This window comes from Tachysurus fulvidraco, chromosome 23 (assembly GCF_022655615.1).
Source record: "Tachysurus fulvidraco isolate hzauxx_2018 chromosome 23, HZAU_PFXX_2.0, whole genome shotgun sequence".
NCBI classification, from domain to species: Eukaryota; Metazoa; Chordata; class Actinopteri; order Siluriformes; family Bagridae; genus Tachysurus; species Tachysurus fulvidraco.
The window spans coordinates 8,359,792-8,377,274 of NC_062540.1; the positions used below are offsets into that span (position 1 = coordinate 8,359,792).

General features: G+C 40.0%; 1 protein-coding gene and 1 long non-coding RNA gene across 9 annotated transcripts in view; both read right to left on the minus strand.

Annotated features, from left to right (window-relative positions):
* soga1 (suppressor of glucose, autophagy associated 1) overlaps positions 1–12,584 on the minus strand; it is a 45,190-nt gene extending 32,606 nt beyond the window's left edge. For 3 of the 7 annotated variants that reach the window (XM_047806982.1, XM_047806981.1, XM_047806980.1), the window contains exons 1-3: positions 11,479–12,584; positions 9,304–9,528; positions 3,221–3,379 (exon numbers count right to left, since the gene is read on the minus strand). In XM_047806982.1, coding sequence (XP_047662938.1) covers positions 3,221–3,379; positions 9,304–9,528; positions 11,479–12,300 — 1,206 coding nt within the window. In that variant the 5' untranslated portion in view covers positions 12,301–12,584. The remainder of the gene's footprint in view (positions 1–3,220; positions 3,380–9,303; positions 9,529–11,478) is intronic. The other 4 variants (XM_047806979.1, XM_047806978.1, XM_047806983.1 and 1 more) reach the window with 2 other exon arrangements.
* Positions 12,585–15,449: 2,865 nt separating this feature from the next.
* Positions 15,450–17,456, minus strand: LOC113641866. 2 transcript variants are annotated; one of them, XR_007139272.1, is made up of 5 exons: positions 17,163–17,456; positions 16,988–17,055; positions 16,565–16,669; positions 16,196–16,296; positions 15,450–15,885 (listed from the first exon to the last, which is right to left on the minus strand). It is a non-coding gene; the product is annotated as an uncharacterized LOC113641866 (long non-coding RNA). The 2 variants fall into 2 exon arrangements; XR_007139271.1 differs by having other exon boundaries at positions 15,450–16,296; positions 17,163–17,454.
* Positions 17,457–17,483: the final 27 nt, after the last annotated feature.

Below are 17,483 nucleotides of genomic sequence, written 5' to 3' on the forward strand. Positions count from 1 at the left end.
TTGTTAGTTTTAAATGTCCATCGAAGGATTTTTGCAAAATATGGATTTTTACAGATAACTTTAATCTCTTTGTGTGAAAGTATAAGTAGTGATAATCACCCAATAACCTTTAGGTCTTTTGAAGCAAACATGAGATACCAAAGATGGCCAATTAATAACATTCAACATAAAATGGAATTTACTGTAAATTTGATTCTCAGACCAACTAATTCTTTAAAATGTCTGTCTCCCCTTTCCTCAGAGACTTATCGCAGAGAAATGTCAGCCTCAAGCCAATTTACAAATGCGTGTCACATCCCCCGTTCTGATATCCTTCCATGTCTAAATCCCCCATGAAGCTTTCTAACAGCTGGAAGATTGATGCAGATAAAATGGGGTAGAAAGTAAGGAAGGATTGAAGAGGAAAATAGAGCAAAGCAGGAATCTAAGGCCATAATGTGAAAGACAAGCGTTAAAGTGTGTGTGTGTGTGTGAGAGAGAGTGTGTATATGCGAGAGAGTAAGCTTGACATAAGACATGAGGTTGGCCATTTGTAATAAGTTCACTGAGCTTTTTGCTGATTGACCCTCTGCAATCGCAGCAAGTCGAAGATCAATACGTGGTTAGTCTAGTTACCAAAGCTATTGATAAATCCTTTAATAATTCCTTTATGCCAATTTTTTACACACAGCTCAGCACTACATTTTATTGATTTTAAATGTAAATGTAGATAAGGCTTCAGCTGTCTCCTCCAAGGGCACACATCACAGTACTACACACTATATAGATTTCTTGATAAATACTTCCATGTTTCCCAGTTATTGTGAGCCCAAACATCTCGCTTTGTAATACTTTACTATCAGAAAATTATCAATGTATAAGCCTTTTTATAACTGAACTATAATGTATAAACTGGCCAAAGCAATGCAAATTTATATATAAGTATAAGAAAAAAATACACTTAACTACTATTTACTCTATTCCATTGCTATATACTACATTGCTATATACTCTATTTTATATTCAACTATATATTCTTATACATTTCTAAAATAGTCTGTTAATCATCTCCACTCCCTATGCTCCAAATCTTCTTCAAGCATTTGCATTAACAAAATAACTCTAATCCTTTGTTTTACATGAAACATAACCAATAAACAGGTTTAATCTGATGTAACACACACACACACACACACACACACACACACAAACACACACACACACAAACACACAAACACACACACACACACAAACACACACACACACACACACACACACATCCTGTATCACAAATGATCAGTAAACCGTAGAAAAGCCTAGCTCAGGAATTCAGCCACTCTGGCCTTTGCCAGATTTGTGTGGCAGCCCACATACAGAAGTGCAGCCAAGCCACAGCTGAGTATCTGCATATGCAATCCAAATCAAAACAATCCAAGAATGATTCTAAAATCAAAGTGTAAATGTGAACTGATAGTCATCCTGTTGCCCCTCTCTGCCAATAACCACTGATAAAGCCCAATATATTCAAACCTTATCCATAAGAAAAAAATCAGTTTGACTTACACAACCATCACGCTGATTCCTACTGACCAAAACAAACCAGTAGGAACCAATCCGCTCTAGATATGAGAGCTTTACAGCAAGAAATGCTAAAAGCTTCCACTGATGTCTCACAGAATGACACCATTAAAGTCCATTTGTGTGTATATTATTAAAATTGTGCACTGAGCATTTTATTATTAACACATCTACACATAATATTTAATCAGCCAATCGTATTACTTCTGTATAAGGGAGTTTAGCAAATACTGTAAATATACTACAGCAGCATATTGTATACGATAATGCAGAGACAGATTATGTTAACATCAAACATGTTAGAAAAATAAAGTGAGTGTACTGTAGCACGTAGAAAGTAACTGTGGCATGGATGTTAGTTCCAGATGGATTGGTTACCAGAAACTGCTGATCTCCGGGGATTTTTACACAGTTTAGTCCGAAAGGTGAAGAAAACAAACAAAAGGTTTTGTCAGGTCAGGGGAAAATAGCCAGATTACTTCAAAAAATATCTCAGAACATCCAACCTTGAGTTTGATATGCTACAAGACAAGAAGACCATATCGAGTTCAATATCGAATGTTAAACTATCCAGAAAATTGCAGTTTCTGAAATACTCAGACCATGTAGTCTGCTCCTGACAAACATACCATGTCACTGATGTCATGTTTTCTCCAGTTCTGATGATTGATGTGAACAATTTCTGCTGGCCTGTATCTGCATGATTGTGTGCATTGTACTGCTTCCACATAATTTGCTGATTAAATAATTGGGTGAATGAGGAGATTTACTGGTGTAACTAAAACTTATATTTAATGTGTAATAGTTTAATTGTGGTTAAGTGAAGTTTCATACAGTATATAGATCTCTTTAATTTGCCTTCCCTTCCATGTTTTTCTTCATTACACATATATATTGATCCATACACTATGGCCTGTTTAATTAAGTTTTATTATTCACAATGGTTAGTTGTAAAAGCTCTGGATAAACCAGCAGACAGTAATACTCTATGGCAGTTTGAGTGCTGGTTCAGAGCCAGAGCCTAATTTAGAACCAGTTCTTTCTTTTTTGACCGCCAAGCACCGGCTCTGAACCAGGAAAAGTGGTTCTTATGTAGCACCAAAACGTTGCTGGTCTAGACTTAAGAACCGCTTGTGTCCGGGGCTGGGGGCGGGGCTACTGTTAGCGCATTTGATAATGTACCTAAAGTTTACTAATGTTTAATACACTTTTACTTTACCGCAATATGATGCATTATCAGCACACATGATAGTATGTAGCTACATGCTAAGGCTAACTGTTTTCTGTGTTAATGATAAAATAATGTTATGTACTTTCTCGATTACAGCCTCCGTTTATACAAATTACACGGAGCTGCACGTACACGTTGGATTAAACGCATTTGGATGCTAATGTAGGTTCACAAAGTCATGAGCATTAACAGTAAAGCAACATCCGCCATTGTTGTTGCTAACGTTGCTGTGCTGGGTAACGTGAGACGTATACAGTGACGTCAGACTTGGCTCTGTGATGGCTCTCTAGCCGGTGGAAAGGCAAACCGGTTCTTAGAAGGTTCACCAGTGGAACCAACTTTGAACCAGCACCAGTGCTAGCTCTGAACCAGCACCCGGTTCTTTTTGTTGGAAAAGAGGCATATGTTTCTGAAGCCTGGCTTATGTCCTACCTCTCGGCTCTTCTCCAGCTCAGCCTGAAGGACTTGCTTGGCCACCTCCAGGTCCTGGAGCTTCACTTGCAGCTCCTCATTCTCCTGTTCAAGTCGACTCCTCTTCTTCTCCACAGTGTCAAGCTCATTGTGCAAGCGGATGGACACGTCCTTGGCCACCTGGGATGCAAAGAGTGAATGTGAGAGAAATATTTTAAAAAGCTAATCCACTGGTTCACAATTAACTTTCTTGTACTGACACCTGCTTTGACCCAGGAAGGACTGTTCATAAGCAGACTAAACAAATCAGGTGTGTTAGAACCAAGGAAACAATAAAATGTGCAGGACAAAAGGTTCTCAAAAACCAAGGCCGGCTCATTATAGTCTCTCATTATAGAAACCACATTACAGTCACTATTCCTCATGACAGTAAGTGAAAGTTGACTAACGAAATGAAACACAAGCTGTAGAAGAGATGTCAGCCCATAGTAATATAAAGAGAAGATTGTGTGACAAACTAAAAAGCACTTATTTTTTTGTGGAAATTAATTCATACAAAAACTTGTAGTCTGTTGAAGTCTATTTGCCGTAATGATTAAAGATGATTAGATTAAACGTTTTAGATGTTTGGGTTCTCACAGTGACTGATAAGGGAAATAGAATGTCACCACAAATGTAGTCATCATTGTCCAAATGTGTAGTGAGTCCTTACACAGCCTCAGCTCGTGTACACAATGACCGAAGGTGCTGATTGATACAGACCCCAAGATACTTTATACAAGTCGGGACATGATTTTAGGACATGATTATTTGAACAACAAATAACATATCAGAACATATTACTATCTATAACAACCGCATCCCCTTGACACAACAAAATTCACTGACTGTCAGGATGACTTACAGCAGCTCAGGAACGTCAAATCATAAGCAATTTTTTGCCCTTTGACTCAATAATAAATCATGTTTATTTAACAAAAAGCAAGTGGACTGTAGCATTAACAGACTGCTTGTGCAAGATGCAATACAATACAAAAGCAAACCTATATTCCAGAGTGTTGAAAGAAAAGGGATGAGTCAATAGAACGCAACACTAGTTGGAAATTTGTGAGTCAGGCTATATAGTGGTTCTCATTTCTCTCTTACCAATCCCTGCTCTGAATCAAGGCCAGAGAGCAGCTGGGTACTCACAATACCCCTCTGTGTACATACCATCCTTCAATTTATACCAGAGCTGGCCTTGCCTCTTTCTCTCTGCCTCCTCTCACTTGTGTATCTATTCGTACTCTATTTATCTTTCCATCCCTTCCCATTTTTGTTTTGCAGGATAAACCATCACTGTTCATCTCTGACACTCCACCAGTTACTCTTTGTGTTGTCCTATCAATACAGTCATACTCTCAGTTGCACTATGTCCTCACACAGAGTCAGCTATGTTAGTATCGATGCATCAATGTTCCTTTTCACTCCACAAGCCTCCTGAGTTTGTTTTCAGCACTTTATGTTGCTTTATAGTGGCAGTGTTTATAATCAGATTCATCAGGAACAGAATACAATAAAAAAAGGCTGTAAATTTAAACCCAAACTAAAATAAAATAAATGATAAATAATAATATTTAATCCAAAATAAGATAATATTTTAAGTTACATTAAAATGAATAATCTTTTAAACAGTCCTCTGAAAGCAGCTATGATGATTTATTTGCACCAAACTCTCCACTTTCCTGTCTGTCACCACGGACCTGCATCTGTGTGCCAGCTTTAACACATCTAAAAGGTGCTGCTTTGATGTGGTAAAGAGGAGGACACCCGGGGGTGGATTAATGAGGTAGAGCCAAGATGGAGAAGAGAACAAGGGCTGGTTCAGTGGGGTTTCAAAGGTGAGGAGGAGGTGTTTTATCATGGGGCATTAGAGATGTTAAAAGTGCCTTGCTCCCTCCCTTGTCTTGTTCCCTCCACCCTATAACAGTCAAAGACATAATCGGCTGTCTGTGTGTACCATATAAAACATTCAACATGAAGCAAAGGAGTGCGATTAACTATGAAAGAGATACCCATGTATGTGTGTGGTCCTGCCTGACCCAGCAGGTCACAAACAAACAGCTGTTTTTAACAACTTGCTCACTGAAATCATGTAGGTTTAATCATGTAGGTTTATCTGAGGTCATCTTTCATTCAAGCCAGCTGAATTGCTCTTCAGTAAACCTCTGATCATTTCACTTCCCATTACAATGAATCCGCAAAACACACACATAGTGTAATGTTTGATTTACACAGCTCAATAAAATTAAGAGAATTTCGAATCATTATAGTCAATCAAGCTTGCCCTGTCGTTCCAATAGGTTCGGAGGGGACTGAACATGTAGAAAATTCCCCATGCCATGGCCACCATGTGATCTAATATTCATTTTCATTTAATGTCCAATCTTTTGAATATTGCTAGTGTAAGCAGTCGTTTGTATATCTAGCACAATCACACACAAACATTCACACACTATGTACAGTTTAAAGATGCCAATCAGCCTACAACTAAATTCTTTGGATTGGGACATAGAAACCAATGTTAGAAACATATATCTAATATAATTTAGAATATATATATATATATATATATATATATATATATATATATATATATATATATATATATATATTATATATATATATATATATATATATATTATATATATATATATATCTATTTATATATATATATATATATAGAGAGAGAGAGAGAGAGAGAGAGAGAGAGAGAGAGAGAGAGAGAGAGAGTTAAATTCTTTATATGAACTCAGTCTCGAGTGAACCTTTAGAACCTGTTCCTTTAGAACAGCAAAGTCATTAATCCAACACTGACATGGTTTTCCTTCAACACCCTTGGCCTATTTTCCAACTGATTTTACCTTCACAGACAAAGAAAACAACGCTGCTTTTGCCTAATTGTAGCACACCTTCTCTGATAAGCTTCAGGTTCCCAGTACTGCCAGGCTTCTCTGTGGTCATCATTGTTGCGAGTTATGTCAGATGTTGGACTGACTGTGACATGTGAACGCAGCACACGAGTCATTATGTATGTAGCTCTTATTGTCTGTGGAATGTGGAAGGAGGAAAAGGAAGGAGGAGGGGCGGCACTTTTCCTGATGTAGATTCATTAGATTTTTTTTGGCCTTGTTTTTATTTTTTTTTAATTACAGCATAGCAAAGACTGCTATCAGCCATTACCTCAGGCAAGATGTCGAAACTTTAAAAGGTGTAGACATAAATTTAAAGCTCCAGCTCAAACAAGGGACTTGAAACTATCTGCACACATATATATCTATACTACTACTTTTTTTTTTTAAATGCCCGCTTTGGATTCAACTTCAGTATAGATATACACATAAACAAAAGTTTGTAACATTTAAATATAACACAATAATGTTACAGCTTTAACAACTCAAAAAGTAGCTAATGTTGAGATGGCAGCTAGCGAGTTAGCTAGCGAGTCTTTGCCAAATTTACAATAGTTGTTAACATAGATTTATTCATTATAGAATACTTAATAATGCTTTTGCCATGTTAACCATGAAGACACCTTTAAATGCTGAAGTGACAATTGATGATTTTGAGTGCCTTCAGTATTTCATTATTGCTTTGACAGCATCCAATTGTACTGAATATAACACTCCTTTCTGTGTACTGAAGATCTCAGTGTTTCTACTCGGAACCGTTACTGATTCACAAAACAGATATTTTAAGACTTTTTGTTAGTTGGCTTGACATGATGACTACAAGTTCCATGTTTAAAAACCTTGCCCAAAATAGTCATAAAGTAACCAAGGGTGAACAGAGCTCAGGATCAGTCAAGTTTGTGAGCTGGCTGAGACAGAGGAAACGCTGATTAGACTGAGGCTCAAGGAAAGCTTCTTCCTGTGTAGGTCTCTGTGATCTGTATATAGTTTAACTATTTCTTGAGAATTTCTCTGTATGATAAATACTCAATTGTATATGGATGCAGCCAGAAGAGTTTCAGATAATGTAGAGTGCCTCTTCAAACTACACTCACTAAACCATAACAGCCATCGATCTCTGTCTGTCTGTCTGTCTGTCTGTCTGTCTCTCTTTCTCACTCTGTGTTGTCCAGGTTGTCAGATTCTCTTTCCCTGTCCCTCTCTCCCTAAGAGACACACTGGGTCTTCGGGTTTTGAAAAATTAGGTCAACGCATAAGGGGGCAGCAAAGCGTACTAGGCTTTTCCTAAAGTCCAAGTTTCCCATCACGCCTCACAGCATCCCTCATGACCTACATAACATGACATCATCTTGTGCTCTGTGAATTGACAGGAAAAAGCCAAATGTGGGAACTGCTAAAGGCATGCTTCAAAACCGAACAAAACAGTAGTTACACATACAGAAAAAGCATGATTAAACTGTGACTGGTTGTCTTTCATTCAGAACGTACCAAACAGCAACAGACAGAGGGTTGATAAGTGGCCAAACATTTACTAAAAACAACAGAAACATCAATATTGTATTCAACATTTTATCCTGGATTATACAAATATTTTTAAATCAGTATTGTGCTTTATAACTGAATGAATCCTGCAGTTCAGATAAGAAATATGTTCTCAAATAAAGAATTTCAGACACAGATCAGCCAGTGATTTTGTGTTTTTCTGTGGTGTGGTCAGTCACACGACACCATCTAAACTCAGCTGAAACAGCAAAGCACTGGCAGTGTGCACAGGACAGTGTAATCTGAACTTCTAACTACTAGCACAGACAGACAATTGGCCCACTGTTAGGAGACTCCTGCTAACACTTAAAGAATCTGACACACACTGAGTGTTTACTTTTAAATCCTTCCTACACGCCCATTTTGTCCCATCTGCCAACAACTGCTACGCTTTATGTGATTGGCTAGGCACGATTCAAATCAAGATTACAGGCAGTATGGACTTGAGGTCATTTGGATTTAAATGTCAGCCATGTTAGCCTTGCTGAAGACAGAACACAGCTTCTTTTGTTGTGTGTGTTACTAAGAACATATTGGCTATTTAAAAACAAGACTCGCCAGTAGCGGGACGTGGCTTAAGGGAATGACATCATCACTGAAGTTTCCATAGCTGAGAGGCTTGAGAAGAGAGGCATTGTCCTGGCCACAAGGCACTGAGGCCTAAATAACCTTACATGTAAGCCATTAATGTAAGCTCTTAAAAACCTTGTTAAACAACTACTCCTGGTTAGATCCTGAGGATAAATTTGTAGATCTGATCATGAATTAGGTAAAAACGAATGACCCTTTCCTGTTTCTATGTAATGCAGAAACGCCAGAATGCATAACAACCCCAAAGTTCATTATTTTCCAAAAGCAAATCATCATGTTTCCTTCCCGTTTTTCAACTTTACAGTAATTTTCCAGTGAATAACTTAAACAAATGAAAATAATGACAAGTTGTACTTTTTACCATTTGTAGTGAAATGTCCTCAAGACAAGTTATTTCCTGTAAACGCTTGCCTTATAGCAGCTAAAACCTCCACCACACTAAAAATAACAAAAACCTCATGTTTGCCATGACAGCGTGAACTATTCTGTCCTGAAGACGCTCACATGGTGGCTGTAATGCAAACACACAATTTTATAACTGAAGACAAAAACCTCACCAGTGGGACCGCATTGCAGTAAGGAGGGAGAGGCTGTATTTTGTTTATCATCATTTAAACATTCCTAAGATTTGGAATGATGATAATGGCAGCATTGCATGTATATCATTCCTGGCATAAGCACTGAAGTCAGTTCCCCAAAATTTTGTGCTTTTATTTACCCAGAAAACTACTTTAATTGTTGATACTGCAAGCACAGGATTCTTCATTTAAACTACCAACAGTTAATACCCGTGTAATTACTTTCTATGAAAGCTATACTCCTGTTCAATGCAATGAAATTAAAGAGTGCATTGGCTGAAAGCTGCAGAAAAACTGCAAGCTCAGAATATCATTTATTCATCAATATTCATATATTTTCAGTTACACTATTTTCAGATAATATCACAAACCATCATAAAAATACACAGAGAAAGAAAAAATCTATACAGAAAAAACATGCTGAGGTATTATTCGCGCTCACCTTTACATCTTGTTCCAGGGTACGAATGAGCTCTCCGTCTACCTGGCCGGTTTGAGCGACACGCAGGCTGCGTCTCTCAGCCTTCCGCAGTCGATACTGGAGGATGCGACATGTCTTATTGGTCTGCTCAAGTTGCTGCCTAAGTTCCTGGAGCTGGTATACATCCTCCTCCATGTACATGTCTCTCATCTCCAGCATCTCTGAGCGAAGCTCCTCAACCTCATCCTGATATACACATATGTCAAGTCAAAAGGCTTTTATTGTCATTTCACACCATATATAGCTGATGTTCACAGTGATAAAGACACAGAGCTACATAAGGTGACATGAAAAGGGCTAAAATGTAGGGAAACAAATTAACCACTGAAACACACACACACCTTGAATAACCGCAGTTCTTCACAAGTCAGTAAACAATACAATTTCTCTTAATATATAATATATATTCACCTCTATAGATGCATTGCAGCATCACCCACTGAAAAAAATTACACGCAATTTTACTATAATAAATAACATGATTATTGTATAACATCCTGGTCCAGGCCTTTTTGTTTGACTTATTTTTTATGTCTCTATAAGGTAACATACTACACTGTTACAGTGTCACTTCTAGAGTCTGTTAACAACTGAAGTAAGATAGGATTAATGATGCATGTAAGTACTGTTATTTTGATCCTCTTTCCCATGAACAGCCAAATGTCTTGTCTCAGCCCTATCTCAGTTCATCTCAGAGCAAGACATGTAATCCCTTCACACTACTATTTGTACTTTTATTTATGCCCATTTTGTGTTATTTTCTTTCCTTTATCAGCAGCTGCAGTCTAGTTCCCTTTACTCCTGCTTTGCAAAACAGAGCAATGTTTAGGAAACATCAACGTCCTGAACAAGTCGATATAAGGGCTCGTAAGAGAGGTTAAAATAGGACATGGTATGTAAATGTTGGATAACAGACAGAGTTTATGTGAATGTAGGTCAGTGCTGCAGCACAGCAACAGCTAATATATTCACAATAAGAAGAAATGGTCAGTTCTGGTAGATATATTATTCTGAGGAATTGATGAGCAAAGGTCAAAATGATCTTAAAGCACCAACACACTGGCTATTAAATTATACTTCATAAACTAGGATTCCAATGAATTAAACTTAGCACACTGGCTCTGAACAGAGATAAACATGCTTCTTTATGCTCAAAAACCCATCCATGGTATTTTGAAAGCTAGCCGAGTTAGTTGCAGTGGTTCAAAAGGTTGTGTGTTCACATCCCAGCACAATCATTTACAGCATTTGACAGATGCCCTTATCCAGAACAACTTAAATTTCTTCTCATTTTTATACAACTGATCAAGTGAGGGTCAAGTGCCTTTGCTCAGAGGCCCAGCAGGTGCAGTTTGGTAGACCTGGGATTCAAACTCACAACATTCTGATCAGTAGTCCAACACCTTAACCACTAAGCTACCACATCCCCGTAATCAAAGTGCTCTGGTGCTGAGCAAGACCCTTAAACTTCAGCTCAATTGTATCTTGCATAAATCATAAGTTCAATTCACTTTTTAGCAGACTTTATACACCAGCTTTCTTAGAAGATAAACACCAGCACGTTATCCATTTTGAACAAGGAACTTTGTGTAGTTGCACAAATTTGTTTATTGCCTGCCACATACTTTGTATTAAGACCTGCCCATGTGTAGCCAGCACTTAGCCTGTGGGTCAGTATGTTTACCAGCAAGAGTATTCAACCTAGAGGTATTCAAACTGCCAACCCTTAATCAATCATTTGTTCTCTCATCTACAGACTGTCCACAACAAAGAACAACCTATAAATCACATTAGCTTATCTTCAAAGCTGACACAGGATGAGAGAGTTAAAGGAGTTGTGGTAGCCTAGTGGTTAAGGTGTTGGATTACTGATCAGAAGGTCGTGAGTTTGAATCCCAGGTCCACCAAGCTGCCACTGCTGGGCCCCTAAGCACGGCCCTTAACCCTCAATTTCTCAGTTGTATAAATAGACATAAAACATGTAAGTCACTGTGGATAAAGCTGTCTGCAAACTGTCCATGATTTACTAGACAGTGCTGATAAAGACAACAATTCAGAGGGTAAATTGAAACACTGAAGACTCAGTTCAGAACTTGTACAGGTTCCAGCAGGACATTCAGATACACACTCTTTTACCTTTAAATAGTCGTTTTCTGATCTTAGTTCTTCGATCTCTCTGAGATATTCCTCGTGCATTGCTTCCGTTAGGTCCTCGTTAAGATCAGAAAAGGCCAAAGACGTGCTAGCAGGCATCCGACTATCGAGCGATGTGAGTGAGCGCTCATCCCCCGGGGAAGTGCTGTCCTGTCCCGCGTCTCCTCCCAGCGCGAGGCGCTCTCCGTACCTCCCGGCACCAGCAGTGCTCTGTTCCGCGGCCGCGCTTTCGCTCTCGGTTCCACCGCCACGGCTGCTGCTTTCTCTATCGCTGCTTGTTGAAAGCTTATTTTCCTCCGAGCCGCAGTCGGAGAGCTCGGAGCTGCTGTCAGTGGGCGAGAGTTTACCCGAATCTTTTCCTGAGTCTTTGCTCAGATCGTCGGACGCGTTACTGGCATCTGATACTTTCCTCCGCGCGGCCTTGTTTGACTTGACGCTACTCTTCGTAGCACCGAGCGCAGACAGGGCGGATTTCCCCGGTGATTTTCCCATCTTATCCTTTGTTTCTTTACTGCTAATGGGGCTGCGTCTGGACAGGCGGCTACCTAAATGGATCGCCCCCGGCTTCACACTGAGGGTCGGTGTACCGATCCCCCCCCGGATCTTGGTGATGGACCATCCGGGCACGTCTTTGGGTCTCGCAGGCGAAGGAGCGCGGTGCGGTTTCTTCTTCTCCTGGGTTATTGACTGCACAACGTCGCTTGTTTCACGCCCGCTTTCCGTTTCCATTTTGCTCCTGAGTCTCTTGTCTTTAGCCGAGACGAAATGAGTCGAAGACGCGGCGTCAACCTTTGTCTTGGTCATTCATTCCGCTTCTCAGTGCCGACTGTAAGAGAAATAAAAGCCCCCACGCACAGAACAAGACGCTCGGCTGTGGGATAAAAGCCGCGCCCGCAGAATAAAAACTAACTAACAATAAAACAGAATAATAGTTTGATCCAATACTGATTCACAACGCGCACTACTGTCTAAATATGGACCACGTTTCAGCTACTACTGGTTTCTTCCTTTTTTTTCTTCTTCTCCCGACCGGTTCCACTTCCAGTCTTCTGCTAAACAATATAGTGAGTGAACGTAGTGTTGTGTCTCCGCCCACATAGCGGTTCTGCTGATGATCACAACCAAAACATCCTTTACAGCTCCGTGCTGCCACCCAGCGACTCGTGATGGAACAGGAAAAGACTCGCAGCTTATTCGCTTAAAATGCTAAATCCATGCCAGGGATGGGTGTCATGCAGGAGTTTACTTGGTCGATCCAAAGAGACCTTCGCAGTGTTTCTGTAGAGTTCCTGCATTTCTGGTGTTATGTGCAGAAACAATAAAAGTAGCCACTTCATCAAGGATTATACTGTAATCAGGTTACTGTATTTCAGTGTAGATATATGTTATGTGCAAGAGCCTTAATCTGTTATATAATAAGCTACAGAAAACAAAAACAAATGCTGGCCTGGAAAAGAATGCAGTGCAAATGGCAGTAGATAGTGATGTAGACAGAGTCCAAACCCTGTAATTCAGTTTTAATGACTGCTTCATACAGAAGACCGGGCTTATGCTTGTGCTGTTGCTAGATCAAGCTGGTCCTCTGCACTGAACATGCAGTAAATGTAGAGCTTCTCTAAAGCACTAGGGTCCAGTGTGTGTGTGTGTGTGTGTGTGTGTGTGTGTGTGTGTGTGTGTGTGTGTGTGTGTGTGTGTGTGTGTGTGTGTGTGTGTGTGAGAGATTGAGAGAAAGAGAGATAAAGGTTTGAAAATGAATAATTAAGGTTGCTGCAGAATAGTAGACAACCTCTCAGACACTTTTCTAATGTGTATAATTAATGTAAGATGGCTTTAAGGCTCTTATCTAACCCTTTTCACTTAAATAATAGTTATGAAACTATTGGCAAAGGGAACCGTCGGGAATCGAATGCCTGTGGCCAAACTCTCTGGTTCAGAGTGTGAGGATGATAATGTGGATAGTGCCAGTATCTCATAGCTTCTGTTTACATATAAAAAAAGATTTAAATCTAGGCACTGGTTTCCTACAATACAGTACTCATGTCTAGCATTGTTTCATGCCACTGTACGCTATGGCTTCTGTACGCTGTGACTATAAATGATAGTAACTGAATGATTTGCACCAAATGCCACAGAACTGAAATATAACAGGATAACTTGCTTCTGATGCTTATAAGACATTTAAATTTTAGTTAAATCCTATACATCCACTTTTGCATTAAAGCCATTTAAACCATTTAAGTCATTTGGGATGTTATATAATATACACTGCATGATCAAAAGAATGTAGATATTTTACCATGGGCATTTTCACGGACTTGGTCTTGGTCAGCCTCCAACCCTTCTAAGAAGGCTTTTAACTAGGTTTTGGAAAATAGCTTTGGGGAGCAACCAGTAGCAAATGAGAAGGTCCATAGGTGAGGGTTTAAGTTTCTCATGTTCATCCACACCAACCTTATGTAAATACACCTCACCCACAGTATGAGGGAATAGTATAGGAAAACTTCATAATACAACATACAAAGACATTTTAAACAATTGTGTGTTTGGGGTAACATTCTGAGTGAAGACCCATATGGTGGGAAGGTCAGGTCAGGTCAGGTCTCCACACTTGTATGGAGAGAATACATGTGAAGTAATAGGGAAGTTTAATCTTAGACTTTGTGAGCAGCAGTATGGCTTCATGCCCAGAAAGAGCACAACAGATGCAATTTTTGCTCTGAGAATGTTGATGGAGAAGTGTAGGGATGGTCAGAGGGAGTTGCACTGTGTGTTTGTAGACTTGGAGAAAGCGTATGACAGGGTGCCAAGAGAAGAGCTGTGGTACTGTATGAGGAAGTCAGGAGTAGCAGGGAAGTATGTCAGAGTGGTGCAGGACATGTATGAGAGGAGCAGGACAGTGGAGGGGTGTGGCGTAGGTCAGACAGAGGAATTCAAAGTGGAGGTGGGACTGCATCAGGGATCGGCTCTGAGCCCCTTCCTGTTTGCTATAGTGATGGACCAGTTGTCAGAGGAGGTCAGACAGGAGTCTCCTTGGACGATGATGTTTGCAGTTGACATTGTGATCTGTAGGTGAGAGCAGGGTGCAGGTGGAGGAAAACCTGGAGAGGTGGAGGTTTGCGCTGGAGAGAAGAGGAATGAAAGTCAGTCGTAGTAAGACTGAGTACATGTGTGTGAATGAAAGGGAGGGAATTGGAACAGTAAGGTTACAGGGTGAAGAGGTGAAGAAGGTACAGGAGTTTAAGTACTTGGGGTCAACAGTCCAGAGTAATGGAGAGAGTGGGAAAGAAGTAAAGAAGCGAGTGCAGGCAGGTTGGAGTGGGTGGAGAAAGGTGTCAGGAGTTCTGTGTGATAAGAAAAATATAAGCAAGAATCAAGGGGAAGGTGTACAGGCTAGTGATGAGACCGGTCATGCTGTATGGTTTAGCGACAGTGTCACTGAAGAAGAGACAGGAGTCTGAGCTAGAGGTAGCTGAACTGAAGATGTTGAGGTTCTCTTTGGGAGTGACAAGGTTAGACAGGATTAGGGACGAGTACATCAGAGGGACAGCCCATGTTGGATGTTTGGGAGACAAAGTTAGGGAGGCCAGATTAAGATGGTTTGGACATGTTCAGAGAAGGGAGAGTGAGTATATTGGTAGGAGAATTTTGGACATGGAGCTGCCAGGCAGGAGGCAAAGAGGAAGGTCAAAGAGGAGGTATATGGATGTAATTAATGTGGATTTGAAGCTAGTGAGTGCAAGTGTTGAGGATGCAGAAGATAGGGATAGGTGGAGAGATATGATTCGCTGAAAGGAAAGCCGAAAGAAGAAGAATCTTAGACACAATTTAGTCCAGAGAGTTTTGTCCATCCATTTATTTTCTTTACCACACCCACACACACACACACACACACACACACACACACACACACACACACACACACACACACACACACACACACACACACACACACACACACACACACACAGACTACAGGTGCCACGAATAATAGACAGCACACCTGCTCCATCTAGTGGTTATTTATAGAAAGTACAATTGTAAACAAAGAAAATGGTATAATGTTTATAAAGGAATGGGATAATCATAAGAGAGAAAAACATTACAAAGTCATTAGATTATGTTTTTATTTATAAGGACAAATCCCAAAGTCAAATGTATGCAAGTTTAAATGTTTCAGTGTGGGTATGAAAGAGATTGTTTTTAATGAGCAGGGAACAAGGCTATGTTGTGCAAAGTTAGTGGGTGTAATTGGCGTGGGTAATGCTGGATGAAAGCCTTTCTTCTCCTCGCTCTATCTTTCTCAAACGTCCACAAATCTTTTGAGCAATGACTCAGCAACATTCAGTGATTGTGCACTAATGGCCTCCAGGATTTCATGACCGTGTTCTTCTGTGGAAAATGGCATAAAACACTGTTTTTTAAGTGGGAATTATAACCAGTGAGGGAGGTCGAGGACATTACAGCCCAAACTGCCCTCTAATTAGAGTTAAACTGCAACCCACAGGCAAGAGAGCGAAGGCTGCTGATGAAATGACTTAAATACAAATTTTATGATTTAAACTTAGAAAGCTCAATGTATCTTAATTCAGTTCTCCTTCTTCATCTCAATGCAGAGAAAAGTTTTGCCAGCTATGCAAACATTTTAATTCATTCTGAAAAGTTATACTGTCTCATTTCTTAGCATATTGAGAACCTTTACATTCATTGCTTCTCTTCCATCCTCATTCAGTCTCCCTTGTTTTGCACACATCAATGCTTTCTTATTAGCACCAGGGTCACTGAAGGTCATGGTGTGCTGCTCTGTTTGTAAGAAAAGACTGTGTCAGTGATGCCTGCTTAAATTATTAACAAAGAAGGATCATACACAAAGGCCAATTTTATCTCTCATTAATAATGTACAAATGATTTAATATGTTCAGTCATGGCAGTTGCTGACAGGATTTATTTACTTCATTATCACTTACTGTAACAATTTATTTGATATAAAAAAAAACAGAGATTATATAGAAAAAATGCAGAAGAACAAAAACAAATGGAGAAACCTGTAGATTGATGTGACCTGACTTACAAAATATAGCTTATTTGTCTATAGTAGCACTTCCTCCTAATCAGGGTTGCAGTTGGTCTGGGGCAAGGTGTGATGTAAGGTGAGCACATCATGGATTGTATACCACTATGCAGGGCAAAAGGAACACACATATTCATTCATCCACTCACTCACTCACTCACTCACTCTCTCTCTCACACACACACACACACACACACACACACACACACACACACTCTCTCTCTCTCTCTCTCTCTCTCTCACACACTCACACACACACACACACACACACACACACACACACACACACACACACACACACACACACACACACCTGGGGCAACCCTGAGGAATCCCACACTAACTTGGAGAACATATGCAACTCTACACTCGTAGTAAACCAAGCCTGGAGCTATAAAGAGGCAATGCTACTTGCTTCATCACCTTACAGCCTGGAATACACAGATGGATGAACTTGATGATCTTGGTCAGGGATGGCTATCATAGGAACACTGAAAACAAGATGGGAATACATCCTGGATTGGACACCGTTCCATTGCAGGTTACTACACTTGTATACCTAGATGCAGTTTAGTGTAGCCGATAGACATAGTGGTACCTGGGCTGCAGACCCTCACATGGGGAGCAGGATCTCTCGGATCTCTGGGATCTCTTAAATCTCTGGGATCTCTCTATTGCGGGCGTTACAATGCTGAATACACAGTAGACATTGTCAGTATTTTCATGTTGGGGAAAAGTGATTCTAAATTTCTAAAAAGTCGCTTGTCAGATTTTTATAACAAGCAACCCCCCCAAAAAAAGAAGCCCAAAGTCTATAGATTATAAGAGAAATTGGCAGCTATGCCCGGGACCCTTGAGCTTGAGATTTACACACATCCCCGCCCTAAAATGTACCATTTATCACTAAGGTACAATGTGA